Source organism: Aulostomus chinensis, chromosome 7 (assembly GCF_037954235.1).
Source record: "Aulostomus chinensis isolate RoL2024-O1b breed Wild chromosome 7, RoL_Achi_v1.0, whole genome shotgun sequence".
Lineage (NCBI taxonomy): Eukaryota > Metazoa > Chordata > Actinopteri > Syngnathiformes > Aulostomidae > Aulostomus > Aulostomus chinensis.
The window spans coordinates 22,735,562-22,758,225 of NC_141326.1; the positions used below are offsets into that span (position 1 = coordinate 22,735,562).

At 41.8% G+C, this 22,664-nt stretch overlaps 3 protein-coding genes across 3 annotated transcripts; 2 read left to right on the plus strand and 1 right to left on the minus strand.

Annotated features, from left to right (window-relative positions):
* Positions 1–3,887: 3,887 nt before the first annotated feature.
* hsp90b1 (heat shock protein 90, beta (grp94), member 1) lies at positions 3,888–9,727 on the minus strand. Its single transcript, XM_086209337.1, has 18 exons — positions 9,562–9,727; positions 9,036–9,138; positions 8,552–8,693; positions 8,349–8,465; positions 7,932–8,263; positions 7,700–7,811; positions 7,445–7,576; positions 7,158–7,274; positions 6,925–7,062; positions 6,771–6,848; positions 6,598–6,663; positions 6,198–6,467; positions 5,278–5,523; positions 5,031–5,167; positions 4,860–4,938; positions 4,589–4,744; positions 4,255–4,356; positions 3,888–4,154 (listed from the first exon to the last, which is right to left on the minus strand). Exons 1-18 carry the CDS (start codon positions 9,608–9,610, stop codon positions 4,128–4,130), a joined length of 2,403 nt encoding a protein of 800 aa, XP_086065463.1. The 5' UTR covers positions 9,611–9,727; the 3' UTR covers positions 3,888–4,127.
* Positions 9,728–11,624: 1,897 nt separating this feature from the next.
* Positions 11,625–20,030, plus strand: nt5dc3 (5'-nucleotidase domain containing 3). The gene is made up of 14 exons (XM_086207848.1): positions 11,625–12,019; positions 12,553–12,737; positions 13,024–13,098; positions 13,186–13,241; positions 13,613–13,703; positions 13,780–13,917; positions 14,748–14,808; positions 15,022–15,124; positions 16,526–16,627; positions 16,820–16,901; positions 17,015–17,101; positions 18,171–18,311; positions 18,398–18,462; positions 18,561–20,030. The coding sequence occupies exons 1-14, from the start codon at positions 11,752–11,754 to the stop codon at positions 18,811–18,813; spliced, it is 1,707 nt and encodes a 568-aa protein (XP_086063974.1). The 5' UTR covers positions 11,625–11,751; the 3' UTR covers positions 18,814–20,030.
* A 457-nt stretch (positions 20,031–20,487) lies between these two features.
* On the plus strand, positions 20,488–22,165 carry parietopsin. Its single transcript, XM_086207849.1, has 4 exons — positions 20,488–20,830; positions 21,050–21,378; positions 21,447–21,692; positions 21,797–22,165. Exons 1-4 carry the CDS (start codon positions 20,488–20,490, stop codon positions 21,950–21,952), a joined length of 1,074 nt encoding a protein of 357 aa, XP_086063975.1. The 3' UTR covers positions 21,953–22,165.
* The last annotated feature ends 499 nt before the right edge of the window (positions 22,166–22,664 follow it).

Consider the following 22,664-nt stretch of genomic DNA (forward strand, 5'->3'; position numbering starts at 1 on the left):
GGAATGAGAGAAAATATTACTGGACCGGACCCTTTTTTTCCCCCAATTCTTTGAAGCCCCCTCCCACACACACACACACACACACACACACACTTACAAAAATCATGTCATGATTCATGCAAAATCTTAACAGGCAAACATTAACATCCATCATAACTGTTTCAAACCTTTTGCTAGAGCACAAGTATTTAATTTAATTGCATTAGAATTTTAATTCACAAACAAAACTTTTTTTTTGTTTTTTGTTTTACAGGCATCTCTCGCAGACATAAGCTACATTATTACTATCTTAAAATAGTATTGTATGCAAACATTTGTATTTTTAAATTCAATCATTATGATCTAAATCCATACACACTTTTATACAATCTAGCTCTTCCTTGACATTATCTCAAAGCGTTTCTTAAAGCTGTAACACCAGGAGGTTTCTCTCTGTTGTCATCGGTGAATCTCTCAGGTCATTCATCTGAACTCAACTCAGCAAACGGCCAAAGTACGTAGAAATCTATGAACAGGAGAGCTTGTCTTCACAAAATGTAATAAATAAAAGTGCATTTTAATTGAATTTTGCGCGTATTTATGAGTGAAAACTAGAAGTACCCTGCTGCAATTTGAGACCTCTGCAACATGTGCCTGTCACAGTGACCTTGACCTTTGGCCACCAAAATCTGAGGCACTCTGTACATATAGGGAAAGATTTACAGCTTCAAACATTAACAAAACAAAAATTTAAAAACATATATATATATATATACATATGGAGCTGGAGTAGGTCTCCAGTGCTGACCTACGACTGCTCACTCTTCTGTAACAGACGCTTTAAATGCCGATGATTAATTCAACTGTAAGATATTATGTACAGTAACAATACAGACTTTCCTTCTTCCCTATCAGCAGTCAGACCACTATTTAGGGACGGAGAATATTTTCCTGTATGAAACATATGAGACCAACAAATGTTCGACAGCTTTCTTTGTGTGTGACATACTGCCGTTTCTGAATTTGAGGGAGCAGATGGCAAATAGACATAATGAGTTAACAATAAGCAGCATGGAATCATCTGAGGAACTAAATATCCACCAGAGAAATGTTCCGTGGTCATTACTCATCTGTAGCTCCCCTGTGAGACCCCTCTCTCTCCCTCTCCCTGTTGTGGCCCATATCTGTCACCCTTTATTAAGACGGCATTCTCAGTCAGGAGAACATAGAAGAGCGAGGCCACAGGGTGACCTGCAGCGCTGCTCTGCTGTTGGTGCTTAGCTGAGCTCCTGTACTCACCATGAAGGCTACAGGCTTCCAGCGCGAGCAGGTTGTACAGCACGAATCCTTCCTGGAAGCTACTGGAAGGAGACATCAGATAGTTTGTCAGAGAAACACTGTGCATCAGCTCTGCTTTCTCAACAGTAGATCCTGAAATTGAATGCTTCTCTACAGATCCAGGCAGCTGTGGGTTTATTACAGGTCAAAAAATAAATAACACAAAATTAAGATGTCATTCTAAAAAGCAACACATGGGAGAAAAAAAGGTGGAACAACATTATACATTATAATCCTCAGTCAATCTATCATAAATTACATTTACCAGTTAAACAGATCACCCAGCAAAAATAATTTTCATACAAGAGCCCTGCAAAAACAAAACACCCCACCATCATCAAAGTTCCGATGTTAATGATTATTAGATTTTACTCCACCCTCACTGATCTCAGTGGCGAAATACTGTAAAATGTCCTCGGTCGGACAGAAAAGATTTTACAACACCACAAACTTTGGCATGAAATACAGTGGAGGAAACATCTCTCTCTCAGTCTGCTTACACCAAAGCTGAACATTGACATGCTGCCACCTGCCGTAAAGTTACACCAAGTTAACTCCAGCAGCAGATTTTTTTTCATAGGTATTCTGCTCCATGTTAATCACTGCAGAAGAAGAAGTCTATACGCAAGTGAAACAGAAACTGGCAGATGTGAGGTCAATATCCAAATACAAGACATAACACATCACATCATCTTTCTTCTATTAAGTTCATTCCCAGATCACATCATCCTTCTGAACCTGATCATCACTAGATGTGTTTCATCAGCTGAGAAAACGGGCCGCCGGTTTAGTTTTCAGCCATCATGGTGAAATGCGGTCTTCGAGACACTGCAGCGGGAAGGATTTTTCAAATTTTTAGCACATACTTGTTTGTTCTGGGGAAGATTGTGTCACCACTGAATGTGGTCAGAGTACTGGAGGCAGTGGGGTCGGAAGTGAGGAATATGGCCACTTGTTTTGAATTGTTTGTGCTGAAATCTGATCGCAACAGACAGAATGAAATGCATATCATCAGTTTTCTAAACGTAATCGGCAAATTCTACAGCAGATCCAGAAAAGCACATGACATTGTGAACAAATGGAGGGAAAATGCACAATTTTTTTTTTTTTTTTTACCCTTGATCACATTTGTATGTTTTCTTCATTACTTGTTTTCTTATTTTTTGGTGTTAGAATCAGAAATGTTCACGTAAAGACTGGAAAGCAAGATTTGTGTCTGAGCAGAGATCATTTCAGGTGCAACATCAGAAAGCGCATTATGTGTAACTGTATAAGCTGGTAAGAGGATGTTGAGCGGTGTTTCTAGTGAGTCCGGAGGCTTCATAAGAGGATTTTGGGAACCGTTTGTTTTTAAAATTAATATGAATTTAAATCAGCAAACATCTAAACATAAGTATATTTTTTATTAACCTTTTAGCAGTAAAAACATACTCCTGCAGATTTAAAATCTGAAATATTATGAATTGCAAAAAACATTACATTTCAAATGACATCTGAGGCTGAAGCTTGCACTGTGATGAGTCCAGTCCCCTTTCACAGGCGGAAAAGGAAAACCCAAGTAGCACAAATACAAACCTATTTCCAAGCACTGCCACCTACTGGGCACAAGATTATAATGCAACATGTTGTAGTTTTACTGAAGCCATTTCCTTTATGCTTAATCAGTTTGCAGACTTGTTCCAGTCTTTGTTCAGACTCTGCATTAAATAGAGTAACAATTCTTCCAGGTGTCTCACCTGTACATAAGAGGTGACATCAGGTCATGAAGGAAGTCACTCAGATTACCTGAGTGTGTCAATATAACCAGTTACAAGAAAATAGCCAGTGTTAAAATCTCATGTAGTGCTGCATTTAAAAGTACTAACACTTTTGAACAATCAGTATTCTTATTACCACAAAGCATTATATGATACGTTTGTGGTCTTTTAGTTTCCACAACTCCTCAGTCGTGAGATAAGCTCAAACAATTTGCTCTTATCAGATGTAGTTGTGATAAAAAAAAATAAAATAAAAAAAAACAGACACAGCTGATAGGGAGAGGGAGTCAACAATGCAGTTTCCACTGAAGCTTGACCACTACCTAGAGACAACTTCAGATGCTTGGACTTGAGGTCAAGTTCTTTTTTCCGACCACATACAGACGAGGGAATACAGCAGCCTCGCCTGTTGATAATGCTACAGAGAGAGATCCGTGGTTCCCTGTCTGTTGTTCACTTCTACGGTTTTAATAGTGGTGAGACATTTGGGTTTTCTGGAAAACACAAGACAGAAATTTGCCCTTCTATTAATTCTACATCCTTTGCCTGTTTGGGCTATTGCCCTGAGTTTGTCTGTTTCCTTTTACTGTTAAATAATTTCAGCAGTATTTGACCAGTAGTTCTGTAAAAATAAAGTTGATTTTGTCTGATAGTTGTGTAAAACCTGGTCACTAGCTGTCAACTGTCGTTGGGAGTTTTTAAACCAGAATCTGATTTCGTTGTGTAAGTTTTCGTTTGTCATCTTCTCACATGTCCAGTACCTGCTGTCACTTCAATACACTCGGTTTCCCAACACCAAACAAACAGCATCTCTCCTTTTTTCAGGAAACATTTATTCGATCAAGAGACCGGATCGCATCTTCCCATTAACAGGTCAGTTAAATATTAACAAATTTACAGTCATGAGGAATGTAATAAAAAACAAAAAAAACCAAACAAACAAAGCTCGCCTTAAAAAACCCCAACCCAGGATAACATCGACCACGGTGGCACTGGAACCAGACTCAGATCCAGGTTCCAGCTCCATTGTTACATGCTTCTCCATTCAGTGTTTCACAGTTCATCTTTGTCTGTTGTTGTCTGAAAAAACAAAACAAAGAGTTAGAAAATCCAGCAGAGGCGTACCAACATATCAATTCTTAAACTTAGACCCATAAGATACCACAGCACAAATTCTCACCGTTTCTTCATCTTCCTCAAATTCCCCATCTACAGCTTCTTCTTTATCTTCAGAGTCTTCATCAGCAGCCTCTTCAGGCTCTTCCTCGGGCTCCTCCTCAATCTGCAGGACAGTCGCATCACTCTTATTATTCACAAAATATCCATCCACTTCTGTTCCAGCATCCTCAAATGAACTCAAATGGTCCTCCTTAAAACAAAGCTGAGTCTTTAGACTTGAATTACGCCACAAAGATCTGCTTCACTGGCTGTGACAGGACTTGCTCCCCTGAACAGAAACCCATTTGCTAGTCAAATATTTCCGCAGTTAAATATGGCAGCCGGTGTCGACTTGCCTGTTCATCCAGAGGTACGTTCATGCTCAGCCTGAGCATGCGCTCTATCCGATCTCCGTAGGCCTTAGTGTCAGCCAGCTGGTACCCTGAGCGCAGCGTGGCCGTCTCAAAAAGAACTGTAGCTAGATCTGACGCAGTCTGGTCCTCTGCGTCATCCTGGCAGACGAGAAATTAAAACACATGATCAGTTCGATGCACCGATTGGTTCATTTTGATGTACAAATGCACAATGAGGAGAACAACACTCAATTGTGATAATCCCCAAACTTACAGTGACTCGTTTGAGCATCTGCTTGATGAGGGGATGTTTGGGGTTGATCTCTAATGTTTTCTTCTGGCTGGCATAATAACTGGAAGAGGCGGTGCATTTTTATAGCAAATCGTATGACAAACAGGTTTGCATTTCATGGCAGTGATAAAGAGCATAAACACTGGTACTCACTTTGTGGAAATATCTTTTCCTGTCTGGTAAGCCTGAGCCTTCATGATCCTCTCCATGTTTCCTGACCAGCCGTACTGACTGGCGACCAGAGCACAGGGGGAGTTGGTTAGCCTCTGAGAGAGGATGGCTTTCTCAACCTGTAGGGGAAGGGGGAAAAAAAATCCAATGAAATAATCTGACTGACAGAACAGATATAAGTTACTGTCAGAGCAACACTTTTTTCCTATGAGAAGAAAATGTGTTTCACCTTGTCCTTCAGGGCTTTCTCCTTGAGCCAAGTGGTGAGAGGTTCAAACTCCTTCTCCAGGGCCTCCCTCTTCTCTTTGGCCTTGTCGCTCTCGTCAAATTTAACACCCTCCTTTGCAACATTCTGGAACCGTTTTCCATCAAACTCTGGTAGTGCCTGGATGCAGTACTCATCCACAGGCTCTGTCAGGTAGATCACCTCATAGCCCTTCTTCAGCAGCCTCTCTACAAAGGGAGAAGCTTCTGCCTGCAGAGGCAAATAAGGGCAAAGGTTCAACAATTGTTGTTCCATTTCACTATCAAGCCAATTTTAAGCCAACTGTGGATGCGTCGCTAAAAAAACCCGCAGAAGGTTTGTTTCCATCGACAGTTTGCCGATTATCAGAAGAGGGCGGAACAGGCAATGTTACCCCTGGCTGTGGCTGCAGCAACAGTAGGGGAGGAATTATGTTCTGTTGCAATGATCTTTTTGATCCAGCTAGAGGTCGACATGTTGCCTGCTGTCCACAGATGAAGATGTAGTTTGTGGATATTCAGAACGACGGCGGAAACAGCAGGTCGGACACGCAAGTTTAAGATGTGCTACATCAGAGCTTATTCTAAATTCAGGCTTTTATCTCTCTTATGTGCACTTTCACTTCTTGGTGGGGGGGGGGGGGCACTTCAAGCAAGTGTTAAAACTTTGCAAAGTTGATGAAGTTTCCATTTTTTTAAAACATTTTTGCAGTTTCTAATCGACCTTTTGATGAAATACTTCAAATTGTGCATCATACACAGACCCAACTTTGGTCGCAAATCCTTCATTCAAGCCATGTTACCATGGAGTCATTTTTTTCATCGTTTATTTGAAAAGTGTGACTAAGCTTTTATAAAAAGGAAAATATTTTTATATATTTCTTAAAAAAAAAACATTCTTCTCACCTCCTTCCTGCTGGTACCAGCCATGAAGTAGATCTTTTCCTGCTTCTCCTTCATGCGCTCCACATACTGCTCCAAGCTGGATAGGATGGTATCGCTGTGGGAGGTCTGGAAGCGGAGCAGTTTGGCCAGACGAGTTCTGTTGGAGTGGTCCTCAATGACACCCAGCTTGATGTTGGTTCCGAACTCCTTCCAGAACTTGTCGTTGTACTGCTCCTCTGCAATCTTCTTGATCATGTCCAATGTCTTGCGCACCAGCTTCTTACGGATAACCTGAACAGACGCGCAACAAACAGTTCTTTGGTCTTGTCGCTTTTCCAAGAAGTTTAATATTCAACAATAATGAAGCATCACAATCAAAAACTGAAAATGAATAGAATAATCACTGATTGAATGTGCTCACCTTGAGCAGTTTGTGCTGCTGCAGAGTCTCTCTGGACACATTCAGGGGAAGGTCATCTGAGTCAACCTGACAAACAGTAAATATTAACATGGTGCAGGCACCATTTTTGCCAGAGCAAACAAGTTTCTATTAGCAACAGCGTCATCTAAACTGGAAAAAAGGGATAAACTCACCACTCCCTTGACGAAGTTCAGGTACTTGGGCATCATGTCGTTGAAGTCGTCAGTGATGAAAACTCTCCTGACAAACAGCTGTGACAAAGACAGACGTGTGAATACTACTCCTTAACACAAATCATCAACCCCAAATACTGCTTGAAGTACCTACCTTGATGTAGTCGTTCTTCTTGGAGCCGTACTCGTCAAACAGGCCGCGAGGAGCCGAAGTTGGCACAAACAGGATGGACTTGAAGGTGACCTCCCCCTCAGCTGTGAAGTGGATGTGAGTCAGAGGGTCGTCGTTGTCCTGTAATAAAAAGGATCATTTTTAGTTAGTTTACATTATCAGTTAACAAATATGTGCTACTCATCAGCTGAACAAGGTCCTGCCCAGTGCCACACCTTAGAGAAGGTCTTGTAGAAAGCTTTGTATTCATCCTCCTCAACCTCCTTAGCTGGTCTCTGCCAGATGGGCTTGATATCGTTCATCAGCTCCCAGTCCCACACGGTCTTCTCCACCTTAAACAAACATCAGACAGGGTCAATTTCAATTTACTCACCAGCCCTTTCTTACCACACAAATCTAAAGATAAATCAAAGTGTTCAACATTACCATGCGGTACTATAACGATGAAATAGTTATAACTGTACTCTAAGCTAGATGAGTCATTTTAACAGCGACTACCCACCTTCTTCGTCTTGGGCTTGTCTTTGTCCTCCTCCTCCTCCTCTTCGACCTCCGCCTCATCTTCACTAGTTTCTTTCTCTGGTTCCTCTGCTGCCTCAGCATCTTCCTCGATGGGCTCCTCGACTGTCTCAGTCTGGTGTGGGGGATTACATAATGCCTCTTTGTTCATATTCATATTTGACAGTTTTTAAAATCATCGTGCTGTGATAAAATTCAAGAAATGGTCAGAGTGGAATGAAGTGTCTTAAATAGTCACCTTGCTGGCCCAAACATATATGGGGAAGTTGATGAACTGAGAATACTTCTTGACAAGGTTTTTGATGGTTTCCAGTTCAAGATAGTCCGATGCCTCCTCCTTCAGGACCAGTCTGAAAAAGAGGAAAAAAGGTAGGAGAGGACTTTGTTAACAATGACACCAGCAGCAGATGTTAAACAAGAAACTAAACTGACTAGAGACTTTACAGATAAATACAATGATTTAAACCTACGTGATGGTGGTTCCTCGGCCGAGTGTGTCCCCACGTGGGTCCTCGATGACGGAAAACTGGTTAGAGTCAGACTCCCAGATGTGCTGGGTGCCGTTGTTGTGCTTGGATGTCACAATGACCTTGTCTGCCACGAGGAAAGCAGAGTAGAAACCCACACCGAACTGGCCAATCAGCTCTGAGGTGGACTGATCCTCAGACTGCATCTCCGTCATCTTATTAAGGAATTCGCTGGTGCCAGACTTGGCGATGGTGCCCAAGTTCCTCACTAACTCCTCTTTGGTCATTCCAATACCAGTGTCGGTAACATGGAGCATGTTCTTCTCTTTATCAGACTGGAAATAACAATAATAAGTTACCTACAGCTTTTGAAGTGCTTGGTTCAAGACTAACACTTAAACACACATCTCTTGTGCATACTTTTATTTTGATAGTCAGCTCTTCGTTGGAGGCCAGTGCATCTTCGTTGGTCAGTGACAACAAGCGGATCTTATCCAGGGCATCTGAAGCATTAGAAATGAGCTCCCTAAGGAAGATCTAAACAAAAGAAGAGAAAAAGTGATTACATCAAACCTCCATAATGACATCTGAAAGACATGCTGCACAATTGTAAAACAATATACCTCCTTGTTCTTGTAGAGGGAGTTAATGATCAGCTTCATCATACGATTGACCTCAGCCTGAAAGGCATGTTTCTCTGACTTTTCTCTGATTTCCTTCAACTGAGCTGCATTCAATCCATCCAGCTGGATAGCCTCCTCCTCTCTGAGGCACACACAGGTGAGAGCGGGGAATTACAATCATATCACAGTACTCACGCAAAATTTGTGACACTCAAGAAATCATAGAACAGCAAACATGCAAGACTATTCTCCCTTTTGGAATTCAGCATCCAAAGCCAATTTCATGAAGGTCCTATTTAAAAGAGATGTGCCATCAATGAGAACACAGCAAAGGTTTGACACTACTTTAGTTCCAGGGTTGCTATGACCATTTGTGTACACAAGCTTGGGTCATGTTGACCTTGTGTGCGTAAACTCGAGGTTCAGCCGACCGGACGGGTTCAAACGACAAAACGAATCTGAAAAGATACTCAGTGACACCTACCTCTGAACCACCTCATCGTCCGTTCTGGAGCCATCCCTGCTCTTTCCTAGGTCCTCGTCCACTGTTCCATCCACGTCAAGTTCATCTTCTGCTTTTACAGCAGCTATGAAGCACAGATACGTGTTGGATTAAGACTCGAGTGATTCACTGGGTGTGTGCCTGAATAATCAGGCAATTTTGATAGTCTTAGTAAGCTCTGCATACACTTCACCTGGATAATGTTAGCTAACATCAGGTACATTCTGTAAAACATGTTATAAGATGCACCCAACCAGAAACTTCTAGAAATTGGAAGTAGAAATCATGAAAAACGACGTTAGCGTTGTCCTGACGTGAAGACGTATCAACGATGTAAAAACGTTAGCAAACACCCTAATTGAGGATAGGAACATGTAAGCTATCAGGTTTCTAGTCATGAATGAGCAAAGACAGCACAGAAGAAAATTGAAAGCTAGCTTATAAGCTAACGTTAGCTTCAACATCTACCAATACAAATAGCGCTAGAGCAAGGATTTTCGCTACTCACCAAAGGCTAAAAGTGCTACTAGAAGACCTAGAACCCATGCCCGTTTCATTTTGAGATACTGCCTAATTATGAGTCTTCAGCTCCTGAAACAAAAGCCGGGGATCAGCGCACGTTGCACTGCCTTAACGAGAAAGACTGACAGTCTACCTCCCCGACCAAAAGACCCCACTCTATTAAATTCAACACAACCGACCAATGGCTGCGCACCACGCACAACCTTGGACCAATCACAGCAGAGTCTAGCGTACATGCTATCCAATCAGATCCTTCTACATAAGTCAATACCCTAAAATCGTGGCTGGACATCATTGGCCAAGAATGAATAATCAGCACATCACTTCCTAAAAGTTACCACTCAATGTTGAGGGGAAAAAAAAAATGGTAACATGTTTGTCACACTTTGATTTATTTACGCAACAAGTATCACACTGAGGCGTAGCGTAGTTTGAAGACTGGTTCAGATTTAAGACCGAACTGCCATTGTGACATATTGTCTCTGCATTCCAGGTCAATAATCCGTCTACAAAACTGTTTTTATCCATATATATCTGTGTAATGTAATAGTTGACTCTGTCTCTATCGTACCTTTCTTAAGATGTCGTACGGTTATTGTTCACGGTTGCAGGCGGAGTATATTGATGTGTAGATCTCGTCTGTATAATTGATATATGTCCACAAGGGGGCATTGTTGAACTGTAATATAATGAAATGTGAATAATGGCAAACAATCTTTCTTTCTTTTTTTGTCATTCAAATTTTTATTGAATTTTTCAGAAAAATAAAAACAAACAAACAAACAAAAGAACAAGACACAGGTTCAAACACACGTTTTCTCTTCGGTGTGACTTCGGTGTCGACATCCTCCCACACACAAAAAGGAGAGATAATGAAATCTAAACAAGTATGAAACATAAGGAACGTACAGGGAGAGAGAAGAATTCCATCAAATAAACAATACAGGGTGCTGCATTTAGTCCCGGGTCTGCTGTGTGTAGCTCCAAAAAAGTTCCCAAGAGCAAACAATCTTTCTTTACATTCTCGAACTTGATTTTTTTTTTTTTGTGGTAAACTTTTGATTTTTTCATGCTTGAACCACCTGTAGACGAATACAAAGTGTGTAACACCATACACATCTGCATTATTACGCTGCTGGTTCGACCTGTTTAAAGGGTGTGTACATGGTTGTGTCGACATAAGTGATCAGGCATTGTTATATTAGCAATATTACAGTTCTAGGGTAGTGTGTGTGTGTGTGTGTGTGTGTGTGTGTGTGTGTGTGTGTGTGTGTGTGTGTGTGTGTGTGTGAGCGAGAGAGAGAGAGAGAGTGAGTCAAAATTGTTAGGATATTAAATGTTGATAATAAATTACAATTTATGAAGGGGGATATGCATGGAGACAATGGAGTATACAGTAATTATATATCACCCTATTGTGCAGGTGGAATACTGCTGTTAGTATACTGCATCCAAATCAAATCATTGCACAGTTAAAAGATCAGTCAATTTATGAAGATTCTGATAAGGTTTGGATGAATCCAAATGTGAACTTAGTATCTCAGAAATAATAATGAAGGGGGAGTTGAAGTTCGAATGGATCTTGGAGGAATTCCATCATATAGGAGAGAACGATGAGCATCTCAGTGTCTCTTTTGACAGTTGGCCATGCTATGATGACTGATCACGCAACGCATGTCGTCTGTATTTTCATTCTTATTTTTAGTCGTTTTTTGTTCATTATCAAATTATATGGTTATGAAGTCTACAAACTCTTTTCTTATTTAATACATTTTTCAGAGAGCCTGTCACCCCTTTTCAGTATATTTTGCCTTTTCTTGCCTATTTTTCTCACACTGAATTGTTTTTTACTCAATAAACCGCTACGCTTGTTTATAATAATAACAATAATAATAATAATAATAACTCTCGTATATTGTGTTATTTACTTGGGTGCTTGGCCTATAACGTAAGTGTTTTTGTCTGAGGAATAAAGTTTTAAAAAAAAACACTCCGTCACATATCGCAGCTGTTTTGACTTGACTCGCTGACTGGCTGGGACCTTGGCAAATGCGGAAGTGACGTAGGACAGAAAACACAGGGACGGGTTTGGTATTTACTCAAGAGTCGACCCCATGCGTTCATCTGCGAGCACACCTCGACCTACACGCCGGGCTGCTGTACTCATAGCTCGGCTATGGCGCCCTTGTCTCTGCCCCTGTCCTTTCTCCTGAAGCACGAGGCGAATATGTTTTTTAACGTCTTGAAAGGCTCGCACCCCTGGCCATTTAGGTGTCGGTTGTGGAAAAGGAACTTCGGTGCGGTATCCCGAGGACTAGGTCAGCTTCTGTCAAACCAACCGGGTGTCAAAAGCTGCGCAGCATCTGTGTGCAGCCGCTCGTCAGACGGCGGCGCCACAGAGAGGCTGTGGTCTGTGTACAAGGAGACCAGGAGACAGACTGAAGGTAAGATGCTAGCACAGTAGACAGCAACCATTCAATTCCATTACAGCAGGACGGGAAACACTCGCCCCCCCCCCCCCCCCCCCCCATACCGCTGTTATAGGAGTAACAAGAATAGCACGAGACATGCACTAACTTTTTCCCACCGCCATACTGTCTGCTACAGGCTAACACCAGCAGCCTCGCTGCAAATGTTGAGGTATTTTATTGTTGTTAAATCAATACTTGCAGTGATATTGTTTGGAGAAACTCTTTTATTTAATTAATGCACCAGTTGAAATTCTGGGTTGATGTCGATAGTGTTTTGTTGGGGGGGTTTTCAGTGAACCTTTGGCTGGTAGTTGACACTGGTGATGTACCAATGTATTTGTTTGTTTCTACCAATGCTGATTGTTTTTACAAATGTTTGTGCCCTCACTCCATGCGGGAAAGTCTAAACGCTGAAGCACACAAGCTTTCAATCATAGTATTTCATAACATTCTCAGACAGGAAGTGGATCAATAGTGAGAGTTTCGCCTCGGGTGTGTCTCCTCAGATCTGATCCCAGCTATTTCCACAAACTCTGTCAACCCCAACACCATCTTTGCCAACAACGAGACGAGCCTCCGCGACATCGAGATCTATGGCTTCGACTACGACTACACGCTGGCCTTCTACTCCAGCCACCTCCACACCCTCATCTTCAACATAGCACGGGACATCCTCATCACCAACCTCAGGGTGTGTGTGTCCTCTCTAAAGCCTGACATAATGGAGTGTGTGTCAAAAGAATAATAAATAAAACTGAGTACCGAGTCCAATAAAATCAGCTCAGATTCTCACTAGAGAAACTGTGAGGCTGCATCATCAGGCTTGTGAACATTTCTTGTAGCATTGCTTTTTTCATGTCTCTTCATGTGTTACAACACCACCAGCTGAAATACTTCATTGCTGCTGTTAAATGCACTACATCTCCTCACCTCTTCTGTTGTCATTCAATGCGCCTTTGATTTCTCTTTTGGTTTAGTATCCAGAGGGACTGCGCAAGTACGAGTATATTCCTAATTTTGCTGTAAGAGGACTTCACTACGATGTTCAGAAGGTAAGAAGAACTTTGTCCAACGAAAAACTGTCCACCTCCATCATTCCTACAAGGATCGTTTTGAAAAACGCAATTTATTCGCTACAGGCTCTGCTGATGAAGATCGATGCTTTTCACTACATCCAGTTGGGAACTGTTTACAGGTACATGCAAGATAGAAAATCTCACATGGATTGTTTTTTGCTCTGTCTTGATGTGAAATATTTACAGTCACAAAAAAAAATCGAATATTTTAACATTTTGGCTGTCGGATTATTGTGTGGAGGTCAGTTTGAATGGCATTTCAGTTAACTGCCTGAAATGAGGTCTGTGGTTTAAAAACAAGAAAAGGTTATGATATTGTATTTGATTTTGTCTTTAAAAAGGCCGTTGCTAATACGTGTTTATAGAAGACTAAAGAGATTGTCGTAACCTAAGAGAAAGAACCTACGCGGATGTTAACGTTCCACAAAATGACGCCACTCCTGCAGCTCTTTAGCTATTATCATGACTTCTGTCATGTTCTCCTTTCCAGGGGTCTCCATCCAGTTCCAGATGAAGAAGTAATTGCCATGTATGAAGGTTGTCATGTACCTTTAGAAATAATGAGCGACTTCTATGGCAAGGTGAGATCCCCGTCACACCTGTTAAACGCAGACCTAAAAGAAACAACAAAAGGATATGTTTGCCTCTGTCCTGCAGAGTTCTCATGGGCACACTATGAAACAGTTCATGGACATATTCTCCCTGCCAGAGATGACCCTCCTGTCCTGTGTCAACGACTTCTTCATGAAGCACAACATCGACTATGAGCCCGTCCACCTTTACAAAGACGTGAAGGTGAACTTTCTAGTTTTCATTCTGCTTAAAATATTTGCAGTATTCTGATTGTACAGCAGCACTGCAGTGCCCCAGTGGGTGTAAATACACAACATCCAGCCACATGTACCGTACTAAACTGTTAGTGTATTTACATGTTTTCTGCATGCCTCGATACAGTTGCCATTCAATGCCGTCTTAATTTTAGCTCTGAAAACCCAGTGTCTAATTATAGTGGAGCAGGCCAGCATCTAGCCATCTGCGTCTGTTCTCTGGTGGCTCTGCAACTTCAGAGGGAGAGACGCGAGAACTCAGCACCGTGTTCGCCCGTTGAGGGCAGCTGTCATACTGGTCCTGTCTATTCTCTGTGACACTCTAGTGAATTTGACAGATCGCTGTCATTAAAAGCCCTCACACATGCATACACACACATACACACGCACACTCTCTGTTCCATGAACGCCTCTTATATCTTCTCAAGGACACCCTTGTGAATCTTCCTCTTGCCAAGCCTGATTTGTAATTCAAAACTTAAATTTTGGTGTAAATGGAAAAAAAAAAAAAAATTGTACATAAAACTTTGTAAGTTAACTCTTGAAGGAGGAAGTCCCAGGGAGAGCGTTCACTGATTCAAAAGCTGCTAAAACATGGGGTGGAAGCTGTCCGTTACTAAAGTAACAGAACTTCAAGGCTTGCTTTCTTCATATTTAATTTGTATTCAAAGACTCACTTTCTTTGTGCTTCCAAGTCAACCGTTTATAGTGCAAAGTGTTGCTACTGCAGCTGAATGCTAACACTGTGTCAGTCTTGACTTCCTGTGTGAATGCTGCATACTTTCTTCTTCTGCACAGGAAGCCATTAGAGATGTCCACGTCAAGGGCATTATGTACCGAGCGGTGGAAGCAGATATTGGTAATATTCTTTGATTTATATAACATTGTTTGAACTGAAAATTATTGAATCTGTGTTGTTGACAAAAAAAAAAAATCAGGAATAATCAAGACTGTATTACATGGTGGGGAAAAAGAGTTTTGTTTGCACACATTATCAGTACCACCAAGTTTTCCCTCAAAGCCTACAGTAGTTATCTGTCTCTCTCTTGATCTCTGCTGTCTTATTTTCTAGGGAAATACATTTGCTACGGTGAGCAAAGTCACGCTGTGCTGAAGAAGCTGTCAGAGCACGGAAAAAAGATGTTCCTCATTACCAACAGCCCCTTCGACTTTGTGTAAGTTTGAGCAGCAAACAGAGCGCAAGTGGTACAGTTAATTAAAAATGTCAGGTATGAGCGCTACCTTTTCAAAAAAAAAAAAAAAAAAATTGGTGCCTTTTTATAATCCCTTGGTTTATATGGATGGAAGCACACAACGTAAGACTGTGTTGTGAAGTATTTGTAAGTCGATGGCTCTGCTAAGTAGATCGCGTCTAAAAAATCAAGTCAAACCCAGGCTGGTGTTTCAGACACTCAATCTCACTACGACAGCAAGCAATCTCTGTCTCTGCTATTTTAGCTACAACCAGTCACCCAGTCGACTTCAAAATTGGTGGGTACTTTGCTGGGGTTGTACTACAGTACAGTCCTGAGTGCCAGGTCCAATGTGTGAGTGGTTTTCAGACATTTGGCTACAAGCTTTGCTGTTAGGGATGTCAACTGGTTCTGTCTCAGTGGGCCTGTAGGAAGAATTGTCGCGTTAGGATTGGACGGCTGTGATGTTTAAGAATTTAATTCTCGTGCCTTTGCACCATACACTTGCTCTCCTGCTGTAACGCTGCTCCGACAAATCTCCCGCCAGTTAAGAAGAAACCTCAAAGCCTTTCCTTATGTAACAGCTGACATATGAATTTAACAGGCTTTTCTACACAACATGGATCCATAAGTGCAAAAGACACAGTTCATGTGCATTTAGCTGATGGAAAAGTAGAATTACACAGACCTCTCCAACACCACCAGCACCTCCAGTAAATGTCATTTTGTTGCAGCATTGACACTTCATGTAATTGTGAATTACCCCAGACATCGAGAGCAGTATTGTTCAAAACATTAGCTACTGTTTCTACAGCTGACGCTGGTAACGACACATTATCTTTCAGAGCAGCCTGTGACGTAATGTCCAGCACTTAAATTTGAAAACTTCAGTTATTTTGCTTTGTTTTTTGTTTTACATAAAACTTAGAAGCAGTTTCACGTAGAACTAGAAGGCATATCGCATATCTCTGCCATTGCAATATGACATTGATGATCTTGTGCTGACAGGCTCTTGGAGGCATTCAGGCGTCAGCTAATTCTTGTGAAAAAATATTGTGTTTTTGTTGCATTCAACAGATATGTGCCAAAATTTAATGGATTCCTCTTTGACCCTTGCTTTATCTTTCCACCAAAGTCGGTGAAAATCGGCCTCAATTTTTACGTAATCCTGCCAAATGAACAACATGCACTAATCACATTTACTTCATTGGTGGCTGGAATTATAAGCAGAAACTCCATCCATCTTTTGGATAAAATAGAATAGGATGAACACGCAATATTGTTGCAGGCCTTTGCATCACTCTGCTCTGTACCATGTGATCAGATACTTGTTACAGTAGCCAGACGTGTAAAAGGTAATTACGTGAATGTGTGTCCTTCCAGGGACCGAGGAATGAACTACATTGTGGGGAAGGACTGGAGGGACCTCTTTGATGTTGTAATTGTTCAGGCTGACAAACCCAGTTTCTTCAACGACAGAAGAAAGTAAGTGTGCTTTAGTGTCTGCTCCCCATTTTGTTCCTCGTTTATCCCACCAGGAGCCTCATGAACGCGCACACACACACACACACACACACACTCACCTCCAGCAGACCTTGTACTGTACTTTATTTGTACATTAAATGTGGACTGAAGCATGTAAGCGTGTCATGTTTCTCCTTGTGTGTTTTGCCCCAGACCTTTCAGGCGAGTGACAGACAAAGGTGCACTGCTTTGGGACCGAATTCACAGGTTGGAAAAAGGGCAGATCTACAAACAGGTGTTGTGCCAGAAAAACACTACTGACACGCCAGTTTAAGTCTGAAAAGTGACTCCTGGATACACCTTGTAAAATACATGATTGATTTTGTTTTATGTTTTTAATCACTGTAGGGAAACCTTTATGAGTTCCTGAGACTCACTGGCTGGAGAGGATCCAAAGTGCTCTACTTCGGCGATCACATCTACAGCGACTTGGCAGTAAGCAGCAGCAGCGAGGCATTTTTATGACAAAGGACTCACTTGAAATAGCACACAAGTTTTAGTACCTTCAAAGATCACGATTTGATGAACGGGGAGAATAATCCTAATTGACCACTCTCCTTTTAAAATCTTTTTCATATGTCTGTGTTACTCTTTAACTGCCTGTATCCTGATGGAGGTAAAATCTTGACGTGCAATCGTGTGAGGATGCACATAAGGACACACAGACGTTACAGGGGCTCTGAATGGAGTTTGGATGGCCCTTTATTGACGATCAGTGTCACCTGATATATAACTCATACTCAATCTACAGTAGAGAATGATCATTTCAGTCCATTTACTCTTTATACCTGGAGACTTGCCAGCCGCTGTCTTTCAGCCAAGCTTGACAAACTAACCAGCATTAGTTTAATGCTTTGTCACTGACTTACAACAACATTGATATGTGAATGTGTGTCTCATCAGCTTTAAGTGATGTTAATGATTTGGCATAATGCCTCACCGATGGCCGGCAGCCAGCTGTCAAATATGCCATTGTGCTTATTTAGGATAGGAATGTGTGTGTTGGTGTGTGTGTTGGTGTGTGTCATACACGCGCCACAGATCACAATCAGCCTCTCTTGACTGTAGGTCATTAACGCATATTAACACATTACTCTTCATCGACTTCTATTTTCTTTCATCTAACGTGCAATTACACTGATTGTGTGTTTTTGCTGGAAGTGTGACGAGAACAGGAGTACGCAAACAGCCCTGCAGCCGCTGTAGTGCTGGCGCTTTTACCACGTCACCTTTCCAGACCCAGGCTGTACGTTGTAATTGTCACACTAAGATGGTCAGTGACGACCCACTCAGTGTCCAGCTGTACTGCCCAGCAAAGTGTTAGCCATCCCATGCATCCCATTTACTACAGGATGAAGATGACTCTAACAGGGAGTCTAACAAGGACTTATGACACAGAACTCAGACTAAATTAAAGCTGCCCAGAGGAACATTGTTTGACATTAAGCCAAACAAGTGACGAGTTGCTAAAACCCTGATTTATTAATGTGTTTGTATGTTTTAGGATCTTACGTTGAAGCACGGCTGGAGGACAGGTGCCATCATCCCTGAGCTGAGGAAGGAAATCAAGATCATGGACACGGAGCAGTATGTTCACATGATGACCTGGTTGCAGGCGCTGACTGGACTTATCGAACAGATGCAGGTTTGGAGATTGTGGAAATATTTTTTTGTGTTTGTTTGGTGCATTTTGTCCCTCCGCTCAGCTCCTCTGTACTTCTCCCCAAACAGGTATACAGGGATCCAGCATCTCAAGCTGTGGTGGAGGAGTGGATCAAGGAAAGAGAAGCCATGAGGTAAAGGAGAGATAACACCTTTGAATACTTCTGAAGATTTACGGATTTCTTGCTGAGCTGATCCAGTCTCAACTTGTTGGTGTGTGTTCTTATGGCAGGCCACAGACAAAAGACATCTTCAACGCTCAGTTTGGGAGTCTCTTCCGGACGTACCACAACCCGACTTACTTTTCCCGCCGATTGTCTCGATTCGCTGACATCTACATGGCCTCTATCAGCTGCCTGCTCAATTACGATTTCCAACACACCTTTTTCCCTCGCCGTACTCCTCTGCAGCATGAGTCTCCTTTCTGGCCGGAACACACTCCTGGAGTAAAAACTCAAAACTCCACAGCACCAAAGTCCAGTTAGGCGAGTGGAGTGTTAAAGAGGAGTATCAGGGAAGTCAAGAAATGAATAATGACCTTCTCTGACGGAATGTTTTGAGGTAATTAATTTCAGGAGACGCATGCTATTATAGCGTATTGGAAACTATTAGTTAACGTTGAACCTGTCTAGCTTTAATCATGTTAGTTTTGGCAATGCTTTCGATGAATTGTGTGTGCAAGAAAAACAGGATCAAGCACTATTTTATGATAAATTAAATTATTCATTTCTTTTGCGTTTTGCATCTTGTGTTTGATATTTTCATGCACACATGATTCGGAACTCTGACCGCACCGATTGGTTTGTGTAAATGAGATACAGCACAGACAGATGATGCATTTACACAGTCTAAACAACAGGGGGAGTCACACACTAACTTTATCGTGGTGTATTACTGATAGAAATTCTACATCCTTTTTCCTTTGTCTTTTTATAATTTGCATCTAAAACTATGAGTACCTGTAAGTGCTGACATGTAACAAACTCTTTTGCCTTAATCTCTCGTTCACATCACTGCAATGAAGATTTTTGTAGCCTGATATGATACACGGTAATCAAGCTTTTTCAAACTTTGACAGCAAGCTTCACGTCATTCAGAATCGTACTTTGAGGTCCTTATTGCACACCGATGTACTGTAGTGTGGAGTGTTTTAATAACCAGGAGTTCTCAAAGCGGGGACATAGATGGGGTGTGGGGGGGCTCGAGAGAGGATTTCTAGAAGACATAGAGGCCTTAAGTGTATCTAAAGATGAAAATAGTTGAATATAAAGTCAATCCAAATTTGCTGTGCTTGTTGGGATCGCGAGTTTCTAGCGCCTTTACTTTGGGGATCCTGAGCTGAAAGTTTTGGGAACTTTTGATGTAACCACATTTAAACAACATCCACTATGTTTGATTTTAGCAATGAGAAAATGCAATTATTTGTAAGGGAAACTAGAACATTGTTGCTTTGATTGTTACTAGTGCTTCTGTACTTGCCGTGAAGGCAGCCTTGAGTTATGTCTCCATGGATATCTGTCGAAAGTGAAAGATCGAAATTGATGTATTTGATAATTATGCTTGAATCTTACACTTTTGTAAGTATTTTAAAAAGAAAAGACCTTGTATGTTTATCTGTAGAGTTCAATGGGTGTTTGCTCATTTTTCTTTTAAGGAAGTACATTTTTATTTCACTATTTATTAAAATGGTATAATGATCCTAGTCAAGTGTCCATGTCTTCAATTCAAAGAAACTTTTTGGGGGTTATGGCTAAATTTTCTTGATTTAATTAGCATCTTCTCATTGAAAGTCCACTTGTGTGATAACTTTGCTTTTAGCTGCCTATAAAGGAAAAGGACATTTCCAAATTTGAAAATTAATTTGAAGAACTGATTGATCCCTTCTTAATAGCTCTCAACTTTCCAATTACCATTATACCAGCAGGTTTATTGAGGTTAATCCCCCTAAATCGTGTTAGGGACCCATTTCTTATATTAAATTTAGAGCTCTCTATATCAGACAGACTCACAATCTGAGATCTTGGAAACAAGAAAAGCCGAGAGGTTGGATCAGATATGACAAGATTAATGACGCCGGGTCCTGAGCTGAGCAGAGAGGCTGTGTGTTCAGTCTCCGGGCTCACACTTGTTCCACCAAAGCTGGACTTCATTTAGGCACCATGGATAGTAACAGCACGCCGTGGAGCTCTGGCTCGCATCCTCCATCCATCCAGGCTGAGGTGGTACCCACCATCTTCCCGCGGGTGGGCTACAGTATACTTTCCTTCCTTATGTTCATCAACACAGTTCTATCAGTTTTTAACAATGGTCTGGTAATAACCGTGACCCTGAGGAATCCGTCTCTCCTAAACCCTATGAACATTTTCATCCTGAGTCTGGCGGTGTCTGACCTCATGATAGGCCTGTGCGGCTCGCTGGTCGTCACCATCACCAACTACCACGGCTCGTTCTTTATTGGGCACGCAGCCTGCGTGTTTCAAGGATTTGCAGTCAATTATTTTGGTAAGTACACTTACGGAGCCTTCATTCACATAGTCTGTGAATTCATTTTGGATGTTTGAGATGATGCTTTTCCTTGTTGAAGCATTTGTTAATTTGAGGATGAGAGCCTGCCACATCTCATATACCACTGTGTTTCTCATAACTCCATCTGCTCAGTGAAAACTGTTAAACGAGCAAGAAATTTAAGCAGACAAATGTGTAATCTTATCTCTTCCCCAGGTTTGGTGTCTCTCTGCACTCTGACTCTTCTTGCCTACGAGCGGTACAACGTTGTGTGTAAGCCCAAAGCTGGTTTTAATATGAGCATGCGGAGAAGTGCCATCGGGCTTTTATTTGTCTGGGTCTACTGCTTGTTCTGGGCTGTGACCCCCTTATTTGGCTGGAGCTCTTACGGACCTGAGGGAGTGCAGACCTCTTGCTCTCTAGCCTGGGAGGAGAGGTCATGGAGCAATTACAGTTATCTCATCCTCTACACACTCCTCTGCTTCATCTTCCCTGTCACAGTCATCATATTTTGCTACTCTAAAGTGCTGAATTCCCTGAACAAGGTAGGTTAATGATGGATTAAAACTTTTATCTCAATATACTCGTAACTTGTTATCTTTTATTTGCTCAGCTGAACAGGAGTGTGGAGCTGCAGGGTGGCCGCTGTAGCCAAAAGGAGAATGATCACGCCATCAGTATGGTCCTGGCTATGATCATAGCTTTTTTTGTGTGCTGGCTGCCCTACACTGCCTTGTCAGTGGTGCTTGTTGTGGATCCAGAGCTCTACATCCCTCCACTGGTCGCCACCATGCCTATGTACTTTGCCAAGACGAGCCCTGTGTATAACCCCATCATCTACTTCCTCTCCAACAAGCAGGTAAGACACACAGAAAGCACAAGGTAGACATATTTGAACAGCTTGCGGCACCTTATGTTTCCTGAGAGTGTGTTTATGTTGCTTTTTTTGTTTTTTACGAACAGTTCCGTGATGCCGCTCTGGAGCTGCTGTCATGCGGTCGTTACATTCCCCACGGTCCTAGCAGTGTCAGCATCAGCATGCGCACCTTGAACCGAAGAAGCAAACTGTCCTCTTTAAGCAGGAATGTCAACACGCACAGCAAAGTGTTGCCTCTGTGACATTTTGTCCAGCGAACACAGGAGGAAGCTGCCGTGATTGTTTACTGGTGCCTCATCAAGGACACAGAGAGTGCCATGTCATTCAGAGAGAACACAATCGGCTCACAGACTGATAGCTGATCAACAGAGGGCTCACAACAGCACCACGAAACCTTGTAATACGCAGGAATACACTCCACAACAATCTGAGTGCTTTCACCTTTTGTTACCACTGATGCTAAATCTCTCTTTTTGAGTCTGTAGTTTCTTTTGGCATTATATTGCAAAGATGTCCCTGTATTTGTTCATTCCATTGTTTTTTCCCCCTTCTTAGAACAATGAGAGTATCATGTCTTTGTTTCTGTTTAGATCAATAAAATGTTTTTTTCTTATTGATGCTTGCAGGTGTGTGTACATGTGGAGGACAGAAACAACGCTGACTGAAACGCCTGTTTTGTGAGAATTGTAGGTTTTGACAAGAATAGACAAGTTGAATACAGCAGGAGCAGCGCGAGGAAGTGAAAACCTTTGAGACATTAATAAAAAAAGCACAGCACCTGTTTTCATACAGCGAAGAATCTTCCTCATCTCACGCCTTATATTTTCAGTGTTGGGGAACGCATTCTTCATGACATGAAATATTAATTCATCCTTAGACTGTGCAGCACTTTTTATTTTACAATGCATATGTTTGAGAGATTTTAGGCCCTTCTCTCTTACCCATCTACAGTAT

Bases quoted from the DNA above. Each gene is read 5' to 3' on its own strand.
- hsp90b1 (XM_086209337.1), bottom strand. From the start codon at position 9,610: ATGAAACGGGCATGGGTTCTAGGTCTTCTAGTAGCACTTTTAGCCTTT. The intron at 6,664-6,770 runs GTGAGTTTATCC...ACTGTTTGTCAG, and splicing joins TGAACTTCGTCAAGGGAGTG to GTTGACTCAGATGACCTTCC. The intron at 4,357-4,588 runs GCAAGTCGACAC...ACTGTCCTGCAG, and splicing joins ACGTACCTCTGGATGAACAG to ATTGAGGAGGAGCCCGAGGA.
- nt5dc3 (XM_086207848.1), top strand. From the start codon at position 11,752: ATGGCGCCCTTGTCTCTGCCCCTGTCCTTTCTCCTGAAGCACGAGGCG. The intron at 12,020-12,552 runs GTAAGATGCTAG...GTGTCTCCTCAG, and splicing joins GACCAGGAGACAGACTGAAG to ATCTGATCCCAGCTATTTCC. The intron at 13,099-13,185 runs GTAAGAAGAACT...TATTCGCTACAG, and splicing joins TTCACTACGATGTTCAGAAG to GCTCTGCTGATGAAGATCGA.
- parietopsin (XM_086207849.1), top strand. From the start codon at position 20,488: ATGGATAGTAACAGCACGCCGTGGAGCTCTGGCTCGCATCCTCCATCC. The intron at 20,831-21,049 runs GTAAGTACACTT...TCTCTTCCCCAG, and splicing joins ATTTGCAGTCAATTATTTTG to GTTTGGTGTCTCTCTGCACT. The intron at 21,379-21,446 runs GTAGGTTAATGA...TTATTTGCTCAG, and splicing joins TGCTGAATTCCCTGAACAAG to CTGAACAGGAGTGTGGAGCT.